General features: G+C 39.6%; 1 protein-coding gene across 4 annotated transcripts in view; it reads left to right on the top strand.

Annotated features, from left to right (window-relative positions):
- ATL2 (atlastin GTPase 2) overlaps positions 1-22,642 on the top strand; it is a 37,809-nt gene that overhangs the window by 9,275 nt on the left and 5,892 nt on the right. For 3 of the 4 annotated variants that reach the window (XM_071805847.1, XM_065834024.2, XM_065834025.2), the window contains exons 2-11: positions 5,787-6,067; positions 10,616-10,750; positions 12,183-12,287; positions 13,161-13,211; positions 15,307-15,363; positions 16,414-16,506; positions 16,795-16,933; positions 17,831-17,958; positions 20,117-20,173; positions 21,406-21,477. In XM_071805847.1, the coding sequence (XP_071661948.1) occupies positions 5,787-6,067; positions 10,616-10,750; positions 12,183-12,287; positions 13,161-13,211; positions 15,307-15,363; positions 16,414-16,506; positions 16,795-16,933; positions 17,831-17,958; positions 20,117-20,173; positions 21,406-21,477 (1,118 nt within the window). The remainder of the gene's footprint in view (positions 1-5,786; positions 6,068-10,615; positions 10,751-12,182; positions 12,288-13,160; positions 13,212-15,306; positions 15,364-16,413; positions 16,507-16,794; positions 16,934-17,830; positions 17,959-20,116; positions 20,174-21,405; positions 21,478-22,642) is intronic. The other variant, XM_071805848.1, reaches the window with a different exon arrangement.

The raw sequence follows: 22,642 nt of genomic DNA, 5'->3' as shown, positions 1-22,642 counted from the left end.
TCAGGGTTTGTGCTGCTTCTTAGTCTCTTCTTATTGGTATTCTCTTGTATGCATTTGAAAATAGCTGAATTTGAGAGCTGACTTTTTTTGCTGCAGCTCTTCATTATAAAGAAGTCTCCTTCTAGCTTTTCTGTCCCCTTAAATGGAGCATGCAAAACACCAGCTTATCAGTACTCGGCATAGCTATGGAAGAGCTGTGTGTTCCTGCATGCATCCAGTCCAGACCATTCAACAGAAAAGCGATGTTTTTTGTTGTGTGTGTTTTTTTTTTTTTTTAAAGCATTTAGGAATAGGCAGGCCTATTGTTTGATTAACTGTGATCATAGGATTCATAGGTATCTAGGTCATCAGAATATCTTCTTTCTCTCCTTCTCTGGCAGAATTGTAGCTTTAGGTACTTCTCACTTTTGCTCACAATTTATGTGACAGTTCCAGATCTGTCCCTTAACATCCCATTTTCCTGAAGGAACAGAGAGAGTTAAATGCATCTTCCCCCCTCCCCTACTCCTCTGTCAGTCTTATTGGATATCCAAACAAGTCTTTGGAACTTAGCTCATCAGTCCTATTTATAGCTGAAATATTGAAAACATTTAATTATTTCTGGCCTTAAAATGAGCTACTTGGCAGTATTTGCTAGTCAGCAATAGGAAAGCAGTGATGCATTAAGGTCTGTGGCAGCCTCATAGCTTTCATGTGGGCCTTGCTGTGAGTTTATTGCGTCGGGTAGGACTGCTGTAGAAAGAGGAGGACAGTTTTGTGATTTAAATCTAATGATTTTTTTTTTTTTTGTGTAGATGTGCCGCAATGTTTTACCTTGTCCAAATAAGGTTTGAAGGTTAACCTATTTTTCTGTGCTCTGGAACTCAGTTCACACATGTCTACATTTCCCTCAGTTCACTACACCAAAACAAGAAATGTTTAAACAGTTTGTCTGCTTTCTCTTTAATGAAAAGTTCCTAGGTGAAGCTCTGAGAGAATACCTTACATTTAAATGGAGTACAGCAGTTTCCTCATGTTAACTTATTTTAAGCTTTTGATTCAAGCTGTGAACTCCCTCAGGCTGTGGAGGTAGAACAGGAATTCAAGGCAGATGGTTTGAGGTTAGTGTAGCCCACTTCAGCTTACTTTACTGTTCAGGTACGTGAGGGAATGTTTCATGCATCTGTATTGAACTGTGAAGGGGAGATTTGAACCACTTTGTATGGACACAAACTTGTGGTGTCTGTAGAGCACCAGGAAAAATTGTTCAGGGATGCTCAGAGCTGAAGTGGCTTAGGGGTAGTAGAAGTTTTGATTTAAAGTTGGACTTCTAGCAAAGTGCAGGTTTCTGTACAAACAAGATACTAAGACCACCAGCCTGAACGTGTACAGACTTAGAAGTCTTTGTCACTCCTTGTGAGCAAGTGGAAGGAGTACTCATAAGAGCCAGCAACACTAGTAAAAGTAACTTCTTTAGATTTTGTTCATCATTGAAATCTTAAGCCACTAAAAAGCAAATTAGATTTAAATTTACTTTAATGTTGTGCTGCATCTATGTGCAGTTGTCTGTGTCCAACCCACTGTCCAGAGAAGCAATTACTAGTTTTCATTTAGTGCTTGTTGATCAGAAATCTAATTGGGTTTAGAGGCAGTATGAGTTTAGCAATTAGTGTGTGCTTTTTTTTTTTGTCATGAAAGAACGTGAATGATGTGTCTAATGAGCTCTAGGTGTACTTGGGTTGAAACTTAAAGGCAACCTTATTGGTACTTTATTTCAATTAATGTGCTTAAAAGGAGGAACCTGCATTTAAAGCAGGCTGTCTCTTTTTGTTTTCATAGTATGCAAATTGAGCTGACTGTTCTTACTCCCATGCTCTTACGCTGCAGGGCAAATAGGTCATCAACTGCTAGCTCTGTACTTAAGGGAAACAGGAATTAGCTTTTGTTCATTTTAACTCATACTTTAAGAAACGAGTTAATTAGTTGAGTTTGTTCAGTTGAAATATTGTCTGTACATACACAAGAAGCTACTGTTCTCAAAATCTGGCTTAGCATTTCAACAAGTGGTGCTTGTTCTGCATACTTAGCTGATGAGTGTTACTAGCAGTCCTGCTGTAGCTGGGTGAAGAGCTTATATGAAACTGGGTGGTTGTATCTTCTCTTGGCTGTATTTGCTTCCATTCAAGTCTGTCTGCTTCTGTGTCTTGTTGTACAGTATTGCCTCTTGTTTTGCCTAGCCTGTTTGACATGGGTTAGGAAGTGGTTCTGCACAGTTGAAACTGTGCATTAGCTCATGTGCTCTCACTGAATGATTCAGGTTGGAAGAAGCCAAAATAGAGTAGGGACTGACTAGTGAACAGACACAATAATGGCCTGAATGGATGGCAGACTTCAAAGGCTCCAGCCAGAGTGGTAGATATGACTGTAGTCTGGAGTGTGTTAGTTTGGTAGTGCAGAAGCTTGGAAGGTCAGATGAACATCCTGACAAAAGAAAAGATAGCTATGGCTTTCTGGGCCTGCAACACTGCACTACAAGCTATAGCGCCATGTCCTTTGAAGAGAGCTTTTCCCTTTGTACTAAAAGCCTGAGGTCTACTGTGCATGTGGGGTTTGCCAACTATATTGAGACCAACCCTGTGAGTTGGTTGAGTCTACTAGCCTGTCTTGAGTACTCTGGCGGGAGGCAGTGTTGCCTGGCTGTTCTGCATGCTGTGCAAGGAACCATCATCCGTGCCTCTGAAACAACCACTCTCGGAGTGTGAATGTATGGGGTGGATGTGCTGGGTCTGTAACCCCATTACTGAGATGGAACGAGACGTCTCAAAGTGTTAAAAGACATGCTATAAAAACAGAACAAGAAAACTAACACAACAAAAAACCTCCAATACAACTGAAGTCTGTTGCTTTGATTACCTTTCTAGCAGTACTGAATGTGTTGTCATGGGAGGCTGCCATGAGCTCTGCAAGTCCAGATTACTGTCCGGTTGGCTAGAAACACCTCAGTGTAGGGGTGGTCATACTGTGAACACCACCTCTTCCAAAGTTAGTCCTCATCCATTCCTATACTTAATTTGCTGGGACTGGACTATTGCAAGAACCTAGAGCAGTTTGTGGTCCTTTTGAGTGGGCTTTAGGACAAATCCACTTAAATTGTGAGTTTCAAGTAGTACAGTATGACCATGCCAGTGTAGGTGGGGGAAGGTAAGAGATAGGGCTTAATGTTCTGAATTTTGTTAACATCTGGCCTGACTTGAATTGACAGTGCTATCAGCATGCTTATTTTATGAGCTACTTGCAGAACTTACCACAAGGCTTTTGCAGAAAACTGGACTGTGAAGTGGATCTACTTGTTTTGAGAGAGTGCTCTGAAAGTAGTTCTTGGAAGTGTAATGTGATCCTTCTAACCAGGGTGCTGAAGCCTTCCAGAAAGGCTTCTGAAGTGCTCCAGTGCTGCTTGAGACAGTAATTAGCTGGAATAACAGGTTAAGCAACCAGAAGGTGGTATAAAGGACCAAAAAGGTTGTGGCATCTGCCCAGGAGCACATGACAGATTAGCATATGCTGATAATGCTGCTGGGATGAGCAGTAGCACTTGTTCTGAAGTTGACATGCTTAATTTGTGCAATGTCTGCCCTGGTAATTGCTAAGTAGTACAAAATCTCTTGAAGACAAGGGCGTTCTCTGCAACTTGAGCATGAGGTTATCAAACCAGCTCTTCTGGATGGATCAGGTTTCCTTCACAGCTGTCAACACTGAAGTTCTCCACCCTCTAATGTGCTTGATTTATGGCAATAGTGGTCTTTTCTGAAGGTCGGTTGGAAGTCTTCAGAAATGTTAGGTTGGCTAGTTCAAAAAACCCCCCAAAACTCCAACAAACCAATCCAAACCAAACAGAAAGCCCAGCCTGATGCTTTGGAATTGACTTTCCAATTTCTGCTGCTTAGAATTTAAGCAATCAAGTTTACTTCCTGTTCAAACCAAGTCCTACACTAGCTCGATAAAAACACCACCCAACAGGTTTGAATGTGTGTTTTTTTTTTTTTAAGATTTAGTGTCACTGGCTTTGGAGGGCAGCACAGATTTGATGCTTGGAAATTGAAGTGTCCTCTCTGATTTGCAATGAAGTGAAATGTCAGAACCAGCTAAAGAGACAGTTACTGGAAAAACTCCAGGGTCACCATGTTACTAGTTTTTCAGGTTTGTGGTAATAACTCAAATGTCTCATTACATCCACAATGTGTTGTGTTGGAGCACTGTTTATAAGTCTTTTGCTGAGGATGGTATCTAGGATGCAAAATCTGGCAGGAATGACTTGGCAGGTCCTGTGGGTATTGGCAGGGTCTCTGCCATGGATGAATTAAACTGTGGTGCGTTCCAGGATGCCTCATCACACATCCTGCAAGAGAATGCTGCTTCTGAGCTCCTCCTGCAGGAAGCATGGGGGCTGTGTAACATCCTGTGTGCAGTGCATCAAGTAACTGGAGATGGCTGCTGCTTTAAGTTATGTTTGGAAATGCAAGCATGACTAACAGTCCAGTGTATTGAAATTCATGCAGTGATGTTCAGAGATAAGTAACTACTAGGAAGGAGCCTCAATCAGATTTGTGCACATGGGATTCTGATAGAATATGGCAAATGTGAATCTGGAGTTAGAGGCAATTCTGGAAGTACAAAAGCACTTCCAGATGCTTGATAGGAAAAGTGAAATCAGGCCAGTGGTAGAGTTCATTTCTGCTATGGGGCAAACTTGAGTGTTGTGGTACTTGAACAAGAGACTTGCATCATGTTCAGGTCAGTTTGTTGGGTTTTCTTTTAGGCCTCTAACCCAGTAACTGCTGAATTCTGGAAGTCAGGAAGATAGGGTATTGGTACTATTGTGCTGTATGTCTAAAGGGCCCTTCTACCTCGACTTCTCATTCAGGACCCTTTACCTCAATTTTTCATTCATTAGTAACTTAAATCTCATCTGAGTTATAGTTCTTCCAGCTGCTGATTGATCATGAAAGGGTATGGATTCTTAAATTCTGTATAAAATATTCCCTTAACTCTTTTTGAAAGAGTTGGTACTTACCGTCATTAAATCTTGCTTAATAATGTGTCATAGGAAGAGTATGAAGCTGGAAAGTACTTCAGTGTTTTTTGTTTTTCTTATCTCAAAAGTGTTAGGCCTTGCACATACATGCTCAGGAGTTTATTGTCTTGCAAGCAGTGAAGAGGCACTCTGAAGTCTGTGCTGTATTGAGAATTGAAACAGGTGTAATGAGTTGGAATTAGAGAGGAACTTAGTCATCTACTGATGTATGTATTCTTGGGGTTACATACTAGATCAGTGGTCTTGCTTGTATGTGTTGGTAAACAATACTGTCACAAAACACTGTGGGGTTTTGTTTTGGTTTGGTTTTTTTTGTTTGTTGTTTTTCTTACAATAGTGTAAGAAAGTGGTGATCTAAAAATGGTTTTGGGTATCTTTGGAGCTTACTTTTTACTAATTTTTGGCAGATAAGAAAAGACCCTTGATTTTTGATGGAAGTTATACTTAAGGAGCCCCTAAAAGGGGTTTTGGTGCTGAAAACCAGTTTTGTTTTGTGGTTTATTGAAACAGAATGCTGAAGATCTGAAATATAGACTATATGCAAAGCTGATGAAAACAGGGAACTGCTGTTGATGTCGTAGTCTGCACATGTGCATTCTCAAGAACATCACTCTTACTGCTGGGAATGAATGCACAGCTCAAGGCTTCACTTCAAAGAAATGTCTGGTGCCGTAAGCTCTGACTTACTAATGTATTGTAACCTGTCAATTTGCAGGTAAGCATTATGAGGAAGAAGAGGAGGAGGATGCCTTACCTGACTCAGATGCCCTGCTGGACTCAGATGACGAGGTGGATTTGGATAAGCCACGCCCCATACAGATTGTTCTTGCTCATGAAGATGACCATAACTTTGAATTAGATGAAGATGCATTGGAAAAAATCTTGCTTCAGGAACACATCAAAGATCTTAACATAGTAGTTGTGTCTGTAGCAGGAGCTTTCCGCAAAGGAAAATCTTTTCTGCTGGACTTCATGCTTAGATATATGTATAACAGGGTGAGTAATTTGGCTTTTTCCTGCAGGAAAAAAGTAGCTTTGTATTTGTTGACTTGAGCACAAATACAGCAGATCAGTTTTTTCTTACTTGTTTTGGGGTGGGGAAGCCAGCTACTGGTTCTACTCTGTGAAGAAGTATGCTTAAGTGACACTTTCTCAATATAAATTTTCCTGTGGTTACCAAGGGAAGTTATTTGTTTCCCAGTGTAAGTGGGCGTAAGAAGAATTTGAATGAGGGAGCATGGTGGCCTTCTAGTTGAGCTTTGAGAAGGACTCGTCTGTGTGGTGGTTTGGAGGAATCTTGCTTAGACTTGATTGCCTGAAATCATATAGTAGCTCTAGCTTACCCTTTATTGCAAAAACAAGAGCCTTATCAGGTAGCTGTTGGAGGACTAAATCTGCTTAAATCTGAGGTGTGGCAAAAGGGAGAAAGTCTCCTGTTTGCTGCTTGGAGTATGCCTCTGAACATAATACAGGAACTTTTAAAATCCTTTAAAGACATTGGTTAATGAATGTCTCATCCAAAATTTAGTTTATTTTCTTAGTTTGTAGCTTTTAACTGATGTTGTCTTGTGTCTACTGTAGTTTGAACTCTTGGCTGATATGGTGAAGGTGGGATAGGGCCTCCTGTGAATATACACATCTGCCTGCCACAGGTTGTGTTTCTTTGAATCTGCATAGTGAATATTGATAATTCACTGTTTTGTTGATTTTGAAGCTCTTAAAAAAAAAAAAAAAAACAGAACGGATTCTTTTTTCAGTCACTGTTCTTCAGAGCTGGAATTCACGGTAGCAGAAACTAACCACAACTGCTGTCTATTTTATCTCTGTGCTAGCTGGCTTGAGGAATAAAGATGAAGCCTGCAGTTACAGGAAATACGGAATATTGCAAAGAGGCTGCTGGTAGTTAGCAGATGAAGGGTTTCTTTCTTTCACTCCAAGTAGTGCCTGCTGTTGAATTCCTCTTGCTGATTTGCTGAGAGCTCTGTAAGAAAGGCACTGAGGATGTGGTAGGAGGAATACAGAGTAGCAAGCTGGTGCTCCCAGCTTCTTAATACTCTAACCTAGGAAGGAATAAATGTTTAATTGACATAACTGTTCCATGGGTGACCTTTTGTGTGTGTGTATAAACCCTCTGTAGTGTCCTGTTCATACTAAACAAACAAGCCAAAACTAAAAAACACAAAAAACCTGAACTCCCAAGAAGTGTAGCTATCCGAGCTACATGGTGGCTGGTAGTTCCTTCCAGAAATGGAAAGGGTGGGCTGTAAACAGGTACTCTTTAACTTTCAGAATGTGAAATAAAACAAAAATTCGTAAAGTAAAATTGATTTAAAAGCTGTTTCAGCCTTGTTTGTTATCATGCCTTTCTGTTCCCTTTATTATGCAATCATTACTTTCAGTTTTCTATAGGTGTCCTTCAAAATACTATTTAAGTTAAACTGAAGATGAAGGCAAACTTGACCAGCTATTGTAACAACTATCTCTTAGAAAAAGTGGGGAGGTCTTGTTCTCCATGTACTGCTGCAGGCCTGACATTTGCCTTCTGAAGCTGTAATGATCTGAGCTGATCAAACTCAACGATGCATCAGAAGACACTACACTCTGCCCAATTGCTTTCCTGCCAGCTCAGTGACATAAACTGGCTTAGGGAAAGAGTTTGACAAGCATCAGAGCTGCTGCAAATTCAGTGATGGTAGTTGAGGATGAGATAAGTGCAACACCTCTTATTTTGAGCACTGCTGCATTTGCAACACCACCCCTTTTGAGCACTTCTGGATTGTATCAAGTCAAGTGGTATCCTCTGTGCTTATGCAAATTTCAGTACAGGAGGGGAGGCCTTGGTGTAGTTTCATAGTACTGTGTAGTCTGATCACTCCATCTTCAGTCAGACTTAATTACGAGTCTGTATTTTCTGTGAAATAATTATTGGATTCAGCACAAAATGCTAAAGTGTCTGCATTCAGTTTGTACGCTAATCAAACAATTTTTTTATATCTTCCCCTGTGGATATTGACACCTGATGAAAAACTTGTCAGGATACTTCAGAATCACATTTTCTTAAACCAAGAGGTCATGTGTAAAGTTGCCATTCTAAAAATCTCACTCGTGCCACTTAAAGTCACAGGTAGGATTTTGGCATGGCTGAGACTGGTCACTAAATTCAGGGAGGGGCCATCTCATTTCATGCACTGATACTTAGTGTTACAGTGGCTCATTTGAAAAGGAACAGAGTAATCTGCTGCAAAACAGCACTGGTTGTGTACTCAGCAAGCTGCTGGAGGGATCCTGTGATCTTTGTTGCAGTTTAAGCCTTATTAGTAGTTGGGTGCAATAATACCAGTAAACTTAGATTTTTTATATTTTTTTTTTTACAGGGGAGTGACCTTCTTACCTTATATTAATCTGTGGGGTGTGCGGTGTACTAATGGCACTATGCAGATAAAGCTACATTGGTCCTTTCCTTAGTATGGAATATATTTCGAGAGGTTATCTTTTAGGTGACCGATACCAAATTGTTCTTACATTAAATCAAGCTGGAAGTTGGACTACAAAGTCTTTTTTTCCCTCCTCCCATCTCTTGAGTATCTTTCAAGCCAACTTGATGGGTGAAAATTGTTAAAGTACTGAGTTTTTACTATGGAAAGATGGAGGAAACAAACTAGGAGTGCTTCAGACCGATGCAAAGGTCAGTCAGAGACAGGCTTAAGTGCATTATCTACTTGTACCTGTTAGGTCACCAAGGTTTCCTGTGACATGAATCACACATAAAATCAAATGTGGTCCTGTCTAGTGTTCATTGAGGGATTTGTCAAAACATTTGTATGCTTTTAGTCTGAATTGCTACAAATAAGGATAATTGCGGAACCAAACTGAGGAAAAGGATTCTTGTATGAATGAAACATATTGTTGAATAACGTAACAGATTATTTTGAAAAAAAAAAAAAGGAAAAGCTATAGTGCATTGACATACACCTGTGAAATTTGGTTCAGCTTTTCAAAACTGTATCCTGGAGTGTACTAAAGCCCAAAGCAGGCCTGGAGCTTTGATTTTTAGAGTGCCCAATGGATGTATAGCATCTTCTAGGATAAAACACTCCAGGGTAAAGCTGTTCAGGTTTTGCCTAATCTCTCTGATAGGGGTGTATGTGCATGACAAAACAAACAAACGCAAAACAACCAAAAAATCCTCACCCCCAAACAAAAAAACCTCTACCAACCTGCCTGTAAAGAGCTGTGGTTCTCTTCATCTGGATACCCAAGTTTACTTTCTGAATTTTTATCTGCTCATCTCATGTACTTTTGCCAGGTCTGATCCAAATAGCAGAGCTGAATGGCATGCGCTTATCATTTGGGAGAACGCTTGTGCAGAACTGCTTGTTTATCTTTCCCTCTTAGTATGGTTTTCTCTGCATGCTGCTAGGCATGAGGAATGTGTGCAGGTTTTGTTGTTTGTGTTTTGGTTTTTTTTCCCATTCACCTTTAGAAATAAACAGTTCTACTTATTTGCAGTAAGTATTTGTATTCTGTACAGCCCCCGGGTGCTCTTGCTGTTTTCTGAAATGTGAAGAGATGTGTCTTGAGCTCTTTTTCTGAAAACAGCTAGTACTGAGTCTGCAAGGTAGAGACCATAGTCTAGTGAATTGAGAAGTCTCCCCTTTGACCTTCTCAAAGAGCACTTTCCTGGCTGGTGATCTTCTCTGGGCAGTCAGAGGCAAATTCATTAAACATCTCTTTCTGTTCTGCCAGCATGGTGTGTTCTACTCTGTGAGAAGTTTTTCTTGAAGCCCCATCATCAGTTAAGCTATTGTCTATCTATCACTTCTCTCTTATAGGATTTCAGTGTACATAAACCTATGACAGTGAAACTTCTTCAGGGCACCTGTTCATGGACATTACTTGCCCAGTATATAAAGTACATTTCCAGGTCAAATCTGCTCGTATGATGGCTGGATTCTTCTTCATGAGCTCCTGCTCTGTGTGTTGGCTGTCATTGAGGACCAAAGACCTCGTTACAGTACTATCAGCCAGAAATGTTAGCTGCAAACTGTACTTGACTCTGATAACCTTTTCTGAAGTGGGTGATCTGCCAATGAAATTTTAATATGGATGGGTTGATTGACATGTATAATTAAGTCAAGATCAATTTTTTGTTCCTTGTAGAGGTTTAGCTGTTCCCGTAGCTAAAATACATGCTACTTACAACTTTGCTTGAGTTGTATTTCTCAGCTGTGAGAGAAGAGCATGAGTGTGAAGTGGAATTGATGGACAAAACTCATTAGCTCTGAGTGGGTGCAACTGTACACATATACTCTTCAGTGGCTGAGGAGTTGTGCAGATGCTGAAATATGGTAGACTTCCACAACACTTTGTGGATGATCCTTGAAACACAGCAGAGCAGTGTTGCATTTTAATATTTTGTGTAGTGTTGTCAATTGGTTCTGAGGAAAATGAGAGAATAATGTGGAAGTCTGCTAAAACATAGCATGTTAAAAATATAAAAATCTCTAGCTTATTTTTAAATAAGCTTCTCTTCTTGTTTTTTAGGCTTCTCCTTGCTGGATAGGTGGAAACACTGAGCCGTTGACTGGGTTTACATGGAGAGGTGGATGTGAACGGGAAACCACTGGCATTCAGATTTGGAGTGAAGTGTTTGTAATTGATAAACCGAATGGGACAAAGGTAGGTGCTTGACTTAAATAGGTACCTGTAAGAATTTTTGCCTCTGTTCTAATACCATGGGTTTCATGGAGGCAGTTCAAACATCAATAGCTTTCCTTTGCATTCAATATCCACATAATATTTTTTGAAACCTTTTAGCAGTGGAAGTACAAGTTCTCCTGCTTGGTTGTAAGATTCAGTCTCTGGCAGTAGTCCCATTTTGAGAGTACTTTGTTTTGGCAAAGTCTAATCTGTCCAGGCTGATGGGTCGGTTATACTGTGGATGTTGTAAAACTGTAATGTCTGTAAGTAACATATATAGATAAATACTGTGAGAACAGCTCTGTAACAAACTGGTTTTTGAGAGGTAAGAATGTGTTCTAGGTTGTAGCTGTGTTCGAGTGAAATGTAACACACAGCTATAAGTACTGGAAACAACTTCACTGTCTAGAAGCTGGTCTTTCCATATGGTTAACTGATAGTCCATGAAAAGAAGGACTAACAGACCTAACAGTGGGATAAAAGGCACTAACTAATCAAAACTGGTGCACTTTTTTCAACTCTAAGTCAGTTCACCTGCAACCAAACTTTGGAATTATATCTTCATGCTGAAAAGTGTTGATGTTGTTAATAACTGTTTTTTCCATAGTCCTAGTGGTGTATCTTGAACTATTAATGTTCTCCTGAACCATGACTTTATTATTTAACTTTCATACCCTTTGTATTTGCAAAGGAAACATCTGATGGCAAATTAATATGGCACACCTATCTTAAACAGATAGTGGCTTAGGAGTTTGCAGGAGGTTTTGTCAAATTTCATAGCTAACATTTCACATTTCTCTGGCTGAAAAAGTTAAATTGCAAGGATCTGTTGGTGCTCTGGGGAAAAAAATCACTCACTTTTTCTTGCTTATCAGTCATCTCTAACTGAAAGAGAAGGGAATTGTAGCTGATACCAAAGACAGGAATTGGACAGATGAACTTCTGTCATTAAGATGAGTTCGTTCCTTATTATTCTAGCAGACAGTCAGGATCAATTATCTTGCTTTATTCTGAAAATGATCAATTTAGGATAGATTTTTTTTTTTTTTAAGTAGCCATCTTACTCTTAGCTCTAATGGACAATGCTGGATTATCAGCGGAGATCAAAGTTCTTCAGGGAGTGAGAATTGTCTGTTACTCTACAGTGTACCCGCTCTGGGCTGGGGAGGCTATTTCTGTGGGAGAAAGTAACTAGTGTAGGAAGTACAAGGTTTTAAACCTCGTGATGTGGCTCTGTAGTTGTTGCTTACTAAGCTGTAGGTGTGCATAGGCATGTGCACAGCGAGCTGGTTGAGGTTTAAGTAGGTACAGGGACAGAGACTTCCTCAGCTTGAAACAATTTATCCCAATGGCCTGGACTTAGAAAGCGTAACAATTTGGTTAACTATTGCTATTCTATAAAACTCTACAGGTTGCTGTACTACTCATGGATACCCAAGGTGCCTTTGATAGCCAATCCACTATCAAAGACTGTGCGACGGTTTTTGCTCTGAGCACCATGACGAGTTCTGTCCAGGTGAGAATACCTGTGCTGACAAATAATGGCAGCTATAGGAATACTCTAGCCTGAACATGCAAAGAATCTCTCTCTAGCCATGCGTTGAAAGCAGACCTGCATATCTTCCTCCAACTATGATGCAAGCTTTTATACTTAAGGCCTTATTTTCAGTATAGTATACTACATAACCTTGATTCCACAGAGAAACTTATCAAAGACCAAGCTGAGTTAAATTGCTGACTAAACTGGGAAATAAAAACAAACAAGCAAACAAACAAAAAAAAAACCAAACCAAAAAGTCAAAGTAGCAACCACTTCTATACAGATGTGTTACAGAATCTTTAAGACTTTAGATGCAGCTTGAGGTGAAATTACACTGATCAACTAAATTACAGTTGCTGATACTGTTGAAATTCTGACAATTCTCTTGTACTATGCTCAAAACTACTTTTAAGCTTGTGCCTTAAATGTGCCAAAAGTGAGCAGGTTTCTGAGGGATGACAAGTGACCTTCTTCAGACATGCTGCACCATGAAAGTAATAGGAGTACGTAGAACACTACTTTTGCCTTGTGGACTTGTTTTTGGTGTGTGTGGTGGGTTTTTTGTTGCCTTTTTTTTTTTTTTCTGTGATTAGGATGAGTTGTGGGTTTTTGATGTATCTTTTGAGTATACTGCTGTCCAGTATTTGTGCTATTGAAACAGTCACAAGCTCCCTGGATAAAATTAGATTTCTCTGAAAAGAATTTTAAAGGCAAAAAAAACTGGCAAACTAACTACCCAGTCATTTATGTTGGAGAAATGTAAAATATAAAAATACTCAAGTTATCTAAGAGATTACATGTAGATAATGGTTTCATGTTACGCTGTAATTCTTTTACTGTCCCTTGCAGGTATACAACTTGTCCCAGAATATTCAGGAAGATGACCTTCAACATTTGCAGGTAGGAATATGCTGAATTTGTATTAAGCTGCTTCTGAACTGATAGTCTTGATATTGTTCTTGAGAGTAGTATTCATGTAGCTGTGATTTGTGAAGCTGCCTGCTACTTCGTATGAAACACTGAAGCTGACCTGATGCTAAAACTAGTACTGCCTGTAACAACAGCGTTATTTGCATCAACTCAGTGATGCCTCTGCTGTGCCACTGCAGGGGTAAAGCAATACAGGCTTCTAATCTGGCTAAATCTTATCTTTCTAAAGTCTGTTCTCTATATGGTAAGTTCTGAAATTCGAAAAAGGATGAAACAGGGAAATGGCTTATGGAAGTACTTTCTGAGAAAATTCCAGTGTTTCTCCTTTTTCCCTAAAATAAGAAAATGGCTGATCTTTTGTAACTGGCTTCTAAGGAAATGTGGGAGCTTGAGTTAGAGCAGAAAAAGTATCTTCCACATAGAAACCTTTTCCAGTTTTTCAATTGAGAAACTTCTGCAGAGTTTTATTTCTTAGAAACAAAAGCAGGAAAGGGTTGTCCTCTCTTTTCATCCTCTAATGGAGCATTGTGGTCAAAAGCCAGTGGATTCTGGTTTCATGTGAATGGTGCAAGAACCTTAGCTCCTTAACTTAAAACCTATAGCTTTGAAGGCTAGCTTGTGTATCAACAAATGCTTGTCTGTGCTCAGGCCGTGACCTTGTCACAGCTTAAAACTGTTTTACATGTCTTCTGATTGAAAGGCCTTCTGTCTTGGTGAGTGCTGCAAAAGACTGGCTGCCAATACTGGAAGTAGAAGAGCACTAACTAAACATAGTCTTGTGATGCTGTTCTCAGTTAACAGAGTTGTATCACTGGGCCAACAGCAGCCCCACCCCCCCCCCCAAAATCCAACCAAGCACCACAAACAGAAAAAACCTGGGCTAGTTTTTGAAAGCCAGACTTCCCTCATGACTTCAGTCCTTTGACAGTTTCAGTGCAGTCTGAATAGAACAATCCCCTTCTGTTACACTGGAAGGTGAGATTTAAGGGAAGAGAAAGGTGATAAGTATAAGCATTGGGAGGGACCACCCATGCATTTAAAGTTGGGGCAAGGAAGGGAAGGGCTGAGGGAAAAGGAAATTCTGAATTTGTGTTACAACAGGGATTTCTATTATTCTGGAATACTATTAGCCTCTCTGGCTGCATTTTCTGTGTAGCAGGCAAGTGAATGGGTTAGGGAGTTAGTATCAAAGGAGCTAGACTTGTGGTTGCATGGCCACTTCAGAGCTTCTTTTGCTTAGGGTGACAAGGGCTTGGAAGTTCATTTTTGTTACATTAGTCTTGTGAGTTCTCAGATGCTCTTGTGATCAACATAGAGGGAGCTGTCCTTTTAGCCGTAAAATTTAGCTGAGATGTTCCAAGAGTTAGTTTTGATGCAAAAGAACAGTTGCCTGGTACTGATGTGCTTCTTCCTCGACCTCCAAGATCTGTAAGAGAGCTGGCATGGGTCAACACCTGACAGCATTGATTTCTGCTGGAACAGCCAGCACAGTCCATAATTCATGTTCTTGTGGGTTGTCTGGTGCACTCAGTCCAGTGAAGAATGCTTCTACTGGTATTAAAGGTAGTGAAAGCAATGAGAAGAGAGCTGACACTTGCCTTTATACAGGATGGAGAGAACAATTATCAATTAAGGTCAGGGGCTGAAGTAGGAAGCTGCTGAAGTTGGCTTGTATTTAAAAACCTCATACATTTGCTTTAGCCAACTTTCTTGAGATTTCCAGGAATAACTCTTTTGCTGGAAGTAAGGGGCAAATGTTAAAAAGGCTTATCTCCTTAGCCTAGGAAACAAGTGTTAGAAACTGGTTTGCTGCGAGACACAGCCAGCTTTCCTCTGAGAAGAGCCCACAGGCCACCCACTTAGAGCTGTCATATGTTAACAGTTATGGCACTGTGAAACCAGTGAAATCGTGTCTCCATCCTGAATTTTACTGAGGATTGGTGTACTTGTTCTTGAGGTGTATTGGTCATTCTCATACCATAACAGGATTTAAGAACAAATGCTTTATTTTCTACAGTAGAAAAGCATGTTTTATATGTGACACCCTTACTCTTCTTTCTATCAGTTGTTTACAGAATATGGAAGACTAGCTATGGAAGAAATCTACCAAAAGCCCTTTCAGGTAACTGTCTGTGTTAAATGGATCTTAAACAATTGAATGTGTAGAAAATGAGCTCAAGATAATCTATCAAGAGAAATTAGTTGGGCTAAAGCTAGCCTGTTCTTTACAAGACTGACTTTCCTTTCCTGTCACCACATTTCTTGACAAAAACACAATGGAAAAATGGTGAAGAGGATTGCATTTTGAGCAAGTGCAACTTTTTGCCTGAGTGATAAGGTATAAAACGAATGGAAGTGTCAAGTGATGTGCAGACATTAAAGGGAAGTTTTGCACTGTCTTCTTATGCATTACTCTTTGAGTATGGCTGGTCTTCGGTGGTTCATGGTTCTGTGTAAAAGTCATGTGGCCTCTAAGAAATAGCATTGAGGAGGGCGATGTTGTGTTTCATTTACTTGAAGCATGACTGGCTTTACCATTAAGTCTCAAAATTACCAGCTTCTCCTGACTGTTTGCTGGGCCAGAGAAGGGTTTGAAGCTTCTGTTTAGTGGAGACAAAGAATGAGATCTTTTCCATCTTGAAGTATCCTCCTTAACCTGTAGAGTACTAGTTGACTGCTGTTAGTGGTGAGTTTTAAGACTCCTGTGTCTCTAGAATATTCAACCTGTGTGAGTCTGTGATGTTCTTACAATTGGTGCAGGCATGATGCATTCTTTGTAAAGCACCTCGTCTGATATAAGAGTAATGTCAAGGTTTGTTTTCTGTCTTCAGCTGATGGGAGAAAGGACAGTGTAATCCCTGTGGGATAGCAAAAGGCAAACCCATGGAACAGGGAAGCTATCTTTTTGAGACTCTTGGGTACTTCCTTTCAGATAAGGAGTGAGTTGTATTTGTGTTGTTTGTGTGGGTTTGGTTGTTTGGGCTTTTTGGTGGGTTTTTTTGCCCTTTTTTTTTTTTTTAACAAGCAAACACTCGCACCACAAAACTACAAGGCTACTTCATTTAGAGCAGCCAAGCTTAGACATTTCTTTTACTTAAAATAATCATGTGTGATAGTGTTTTTTGACCTTTGTAATGATGCAAACCATTCACTGCTGTTCTTCCTGTTACAGACACTAATGTTCTTAATTAGAGATTGGAGTTATCCTTATGAACATGCTTATGGCTTGGAAGGAGGAAAAAAGTTCCTAGAGAAAAGATTGCAGGTAATTTATCTCCAGTAGTTCTAGTGTGGTCTTTTAGCTCAATTGACAACTTGCCGTTAAGATAAAGATGCACAATAAGCTGACTCTTTGTGCTAATAAGATACGTAAGATATGTTTGTGATGTTCCCAGTCGTGTGGAGTTCTGGGGTTAGAACTTGGTATTTTTAGGTTCAGGATGAAAGCTTAAATGCATTTTTGTGCTCTTACTGCTTTTAAGCTGGTATTTAATCTTGATTGCAGTAAGTGCAAGACTAATAGCAGTTTCTACTGCCCTTATTTTTTCTTCAGGTAAAGCAAAATCAACATGAAGAGCTACAGAATGTACGGAAGCATATTCACTCCTGTTTCAGTAATCTTGGCTGTTTCCTGTTGCCCCACCCTGGTCTTAAAGTTGCAACAAATCCAAATTTTGATGGGAGGCTAAATGGTAGGAAGCTTTCTATTGTATGTTTCTTGATTCAAATCACTGAATTAGTTTTCTTTCATAATGGAAGTTAAACACTGAAATGGTTGGCTATTTAAATCCTTGATTGGAAAAATTTAGGGCTGGAATCTGTGGAACTGTGCGTTGTGTATTTTTTTCAGTAGTTTAAAGGTAGAGGAGTTAAGCAGGCAGACAGAATGCATATATAGATATGTGTATAGCTTTTGATTGTAATCTGATAACTTGTGACATACGTGAAATGTCTTTAATTATTCTGAAGATAAATAAGGATTCCAGAGGGAAGAATTCACAAAACTGAAGACTTTCCTTTCTTAAAATTGAAAGACCTTTCTCTAAGAACTTGCTAAACAAAGATCAGAACTGGAATGACTTTAAAATAGAAGCTGCAGACTTCTGCTACTGCAGAATGAGAGGCAGTCAGGATTCCTCCAATTGCTGCTTGTTGTGCATCAGAGGGAGTGTATCAGAATGGCAAAGGCTAAAAAAGTGGGTTTGTGATAGTGGGATGCCAACCGCTTCTGTGCCTAGAACACAGACCTGTGGGATTGCTGGTATAATTGGGTAAATGTACCTTAAATATTACAAGGACTATGGAACCCTGTTCTCTCAGTCTGAATTTAAGATTAAGGAGTGGGTAGAATTTACTAAATCTATACTATGTATTTAAGTCTTTAAGTATCTTAGAAATGTAGTCAAGAATTTTGATGCTATGGATTTTGAAGGGTCACAAGTTATCAGTGTTCCTTTAGGAAATGTAGCATTGAAAAGAAACAAGTAAACAAACCCCCCAAAAACCAAACCAAACAAAAACCAACCAAGCAAACAAACAAAAAAAACAGCTAACCACCTTTTTTTTTTTAATTGGTTGATTTTTATTAGATATAGATGAGGATTTTAAAAAAGAACTGCGGAATTTGGTACCATTACTGCTTGCCCCTGAAAACTTGGTAGAAAAAGAGATTAGTGGATCCAAGGTGACTTGTAGAGATCTTGTAGAATACTTCAAGGTAAGCAAACTCATACTAATTATTTCTGCTAATGGCTTAAAAGAGTATTCTAATTTTAGGGCATGTTGTTCCCAGAGAAGATAAGATATCTAGGTTGACACTCACTGATCAACTGACTTTTATTTTCATTTCATTACACTGACTTTCCAGAACTGGCACAAAACTTCCTAACAGTGTAGCTCTTAGCAAGTTACTATTGGCAAAGTTGTGTTGATATTTTTTTTTTTTCTTTGTAAATAGGCTGAAATACTGTATTAGAGATTTTTTTTCCTACTTTTAAGTCCTAGTTTGTCTGGATATGTGGCCTTTTTTTAAAAAAAACAAAGTTGCATATAGATTGTACGGATAGAAAACCAGCTCTTAAACTTATGGGTAAGCAGTGAAAATTTCAGATATCCCCCTCTGGATTTTTAACATGCAAGGAAGATGCTTTTGAAACACTTGAATGTGCAGTGCCACTGTATGCTCTGAAATATTTGTGTATGATACTTGCAGCTGTTAGACTCTTGAGCTGTTTTGGTATCATGGTGACACCAGCAGAAATGTGATAACATAATCCCTACATCACCAGGAATTGGTCTGGTGTGTAACCTTTTTTTGTATTGGAATGACTTAGACAGTTGGCTTGGTAGGAGAAAGTGGCACACATTTCAGAAGCGATCAATTTTGCACTACTAGTTTTGAGTATGCATGTTAAAGATAGAACAGAGTTGGACTGATGTTAAGAAAGAAGCTATGCGAGGGAGGGATCAGAGACCAGAACTCTTAACACTTGTGAAATGAAGAAATTTTTTATAAAGGAAAGACATGATATGGGATACAGAAGTCATGGCTGCTCTAACAAGCATAAAATGAACACTCTGGAGCTCGTTTGTTTAGTCTCTGTATTACATGGTTGCATGTTGCTTTTTATTCCAGTTTCTCCTCTACTAACACCTGACCCTATAGAGTGTAGGGAGTGTGCATTCAAGAGCAGTTTAGAAAGGACTGCACCCTGAAAAATTAGTGTAAAACCTCCTCTGTTGGCAAGCTGTGTTAACTAACTCCTTGTACCCTGCTTGGGAGCAGTAGCACAGGGTGCTGCAGGAGCACAGTGCTTATGTAACTAAAGAGGACTGCTCCCTGGGGATGGTGCATCTAATGCTGAGATCGTGAAGCCTGAGTTGGAAACTGGAGGGCTTTTGCTTGGAGGAAATAGCTACAGAAGCAAGGAGGGTGTCGAGGGAACAGAGTCCTGTATAACTCTATACATTTTTGTAGGTTGTCCTACAACCTAGAGCAGTGGGTATATAAGGACCTCGATAACCTCGTTCTCTCATCCTTTAGAGAGAAAAATCCTCAGGGCAGAGGCTTGTAGACAAGCTGCGTGGGGAGAGCAGTAGTAGCATGAAGAGGAATAGCTTTCTGGCCTGCAAAGGGCTGAGAGTGGCCTTGTTGGTCTAACTTGTACAGTTTTTCTGAAGTGCTGAAATGGCTACTAGTGCCCACTGCACCCCTCTACTAATCCATCCCGAATAGCTGTGCCATGGGCCGTCTTGTGGGCTGGAGAAGAAGGCATGAAGGATGTGTTCTCTTCCAGCCTTCTGAACCCCTAGTGAAAGAAAAGACACCTGAGGATTGGTGGGGTGGGGACCGGAAGGGTAGGCTGCCTGTTTGACTTTCAGAAGTATTTTGGCAGCTTAGCTCTGTCTGCATTAGTGCTTTGATCCATTGTTTTTCTTTTCCTCCCACACTTCGAAGGAGCAAGGGGGAATGTAAGTACTGATTCTCCCAGCACTGGAGTGTGTTTCAACAGACCTCTTACCAGAAAGGCTGTGTGAGATGGTTGTCCCCACTCGTTCGTTTTGAGTGGAAATTCTCTGCCTAGCAAAGACTTTCTTAAGTATTTGAGGGAGCAGAAACTTGCTGTCAAGCCTGTCACTTCTTGAGATAGTGGCCATGTCTCCTCAGTGTGCTCTGCTACCCTGGGAAAGTAAAGGGATTAAAACACTAGAGATAACAGTGAGAATGTGAGACTTGTATGAAGAAATTTGTTTGATTAAATATTTAGTATTATTACAAAGAAATATTCTGTGAGCTCTGTATATCATCCCTGTTCTCTCCTTCTCCTCAATCATAAATGTTTAGTAAAAACTTTTTTTTTCTTTCTCCCGTTTAGGCTTATATTAAAATCTATCAAGGAGAGGAGCTACCTCATCCAAAATCTATGCTGCAGGTATTTTAATTTTCTTTCAAATAATCTGATAGATGATGTGTATTTCATAAGTTCTTTGCAGTTGAAGGTCATGAATGCTGTGGGTCTGAAGCTCCCATGCACAGAGCTGTAGTTACTGAGGGAGCTGTGTACTTTGAAAGCTGCCTGAACTGTGTAGCCTTAGTACACGTTTGTGTCTTCCCTCAGTTCCAACTAGCAAATAGAGCAGGGGTATATCTGGTTGGTTGGGCTTTTTTTTTTTTTTTTGGCTGCTTCAATTTCTAAGCATGTGTCTCCTGTAACTTGCTATTTTGACAGTATCTTTCAGACTGTATTCAGAGGGTTTTTAGTGTCAGATGTAGCAGATAAAATGGAGAAGGCTGATAGTAGTATCACCACTATCTAGCACTGTTGTGCTACTCTATGTGGGCTTGTTAGAATGGATAACTACATTGAGCTTTCTTTTCTGGGTTGATCCAAAGAGGATGTAATCAGCTTTAAAGCAATCTGAACACAAACCGATTGTGTAAAGCTGTGTGGTGAACCCTTGAATTGTTTGAGATGAAGAGCTTTCACCAAACTCTGGGCTTTAGGGTCAGTTTTAAATGCTTTTTTTAAGCTTCCTGTGTTACTTCATGAAGGCATGGGTGTTTTTCTTTTCCTTCAAGGAACCAAATCTTTAGACCTTTAGGGGAGTTCAGAAAACTCTTCACAATGAAACAAAGGCTGATGTCATTTCCTCTACTTAGCATGCTGTAGATTTGTCTGGGAGATCCAGAAGATGTCATCTTGCAGCAGTAACTAACATAACTATCCCTGACATGACACAGATTGAAAATAGTCCTTATTACAAATTCTGACACTAAAAATGCACATATATAATGCAGAATACCAGCTTGATTTTTTTTTTTTTTTATGTATCACAGGTATAGTGATGTTTCAGGTTCAACATTTAATAGTTTAGTGATCCTTATTTGCTTATTAACTACGGAACATTTGTAAAAGATTGCTCACGATGAAAAATCTGTACAAGCATATGGGAGTTTGTCTGCAGCTGTATTGAGAGCTCAAGAAAACATTCTCCTAGTCAGTAGTCTATTTTAATGTATATTGCTAACCTTTACTTGCTTTGTGGGGCATTTTCCTGGCAATCGGAAGCTTTGGAGGTTGTGGGGACATGTTGGGCAGTGTAGCTACATGTATGTAACTAGCTGGCAATGCTGTGATGACACATGGTGCTCAATATTTTCTAGGCAACAGCCGAGGCAAACAATCTTGCTGCTGTGGCAGGAGCAAAAGACTTGTACAGTAAAGGCATGGAGCAGGTATGATGACACAGCTTTTTCTAACTGTCTATGTGCAAATCCAGACAGTTTTCTTGTTGTACTCTGTGTTGATTGTGAGCATGTTAATGGGGAACAGCAGCTTAGGGACAGTATTTGTGTGTTTTCTGCATGGTTTAGATGTCTGATGCAGCAAAACTAGGATTCTTTGAGACAGAATTTGCTAGGGAGGTATGGGAAATACCAGCTGTTAGTTCCCCCTGCTGCTCTCAACTGGCATCTTAAAATCCTGTGACATGAAGTGAGCAAACAGGTGAGGAGACATTTGGCAGGCCAGCGTCGTGCAAGGGTAAAATTCTAGTATTATAGTCTCGTGTTTCTGAATTGTGGTTGTTTGTTAGCTGTATAATACAAAGATTAAAATTATTCTAAAGTTCTTAAAAACCCCTTGAAATAAAAGAATTATCTTGTCTGAAAAAGCTATATATGTAGTTTCATACTTGCTGCTTCTCTTGAAGATAGTAACTTATGCCACTTCAAGATGAATGGCTGGATGGACTTGATATTCAATGTAGTGTTATGCAAGGTTTTATCATAGGAAATTCTGACAACAGTTATGTATCTCGTAAAGCTTAAGAGGACTGTACTTATTGTGAAGGAATACAACAGGAAAAGACCAGTAGGTGTGATAACGTGCTACATAGCTTCTCATTAACTAGGCTAATTCTGGTCTTAATCGCTGAAGTAGCTTTCCATTCTGAAATTAGAGCAAGACCTATGCTAGCGGCAGACCAGGCAGTTCCAGTTTTTAGCAGGCTGTTTTGAGAATGCTCTGCTGGTGTAGAGGGACTCCTTTGTTTGTTTCTGTTTTGGAAAATCTCTTGAAATAGTAAATGGGTTGTTTATAATGAATGCCAAGTCTGCCTTCCTACCTTGAATCTATAATGGCTGTTGAGATACTGCAATTGTAAGGTTTATTACTTTAAGCAAGGAATAAACAGGAACAGATGTTCTCTTAAACAGACTTTGTTTCCATAGTAATGTTCCGCAATACTGTATATTTTTATATCACTGTAGAAAGACACACAAATACACACACAAAATATTTTTTTTCCAGATGTCTCAGACGATGTTCTTAATGTGACACAGCTCTGAAATATCTATTTTTAGGAACAGAAGTGGGAACTCTTTGGGTTTAAGACTGGAT

Source organism: Patagioenas fasciata, chromosome 3 (assembly GCF_037038585.1).
Source record: "Patagioenas fasciata isolate bPatFas1 chromosome 3, bPatFas1.hap1, whole genome shotgun sequence".
NCBI lineage: Eukaryota > Metazoa > Chordata > Aves > Columbiformes > Columbidae > Patagioenas > Patagioenas fasciata.
This window is presented reverse-complemented; position numbering and strand designations above follow the sequence as displayed.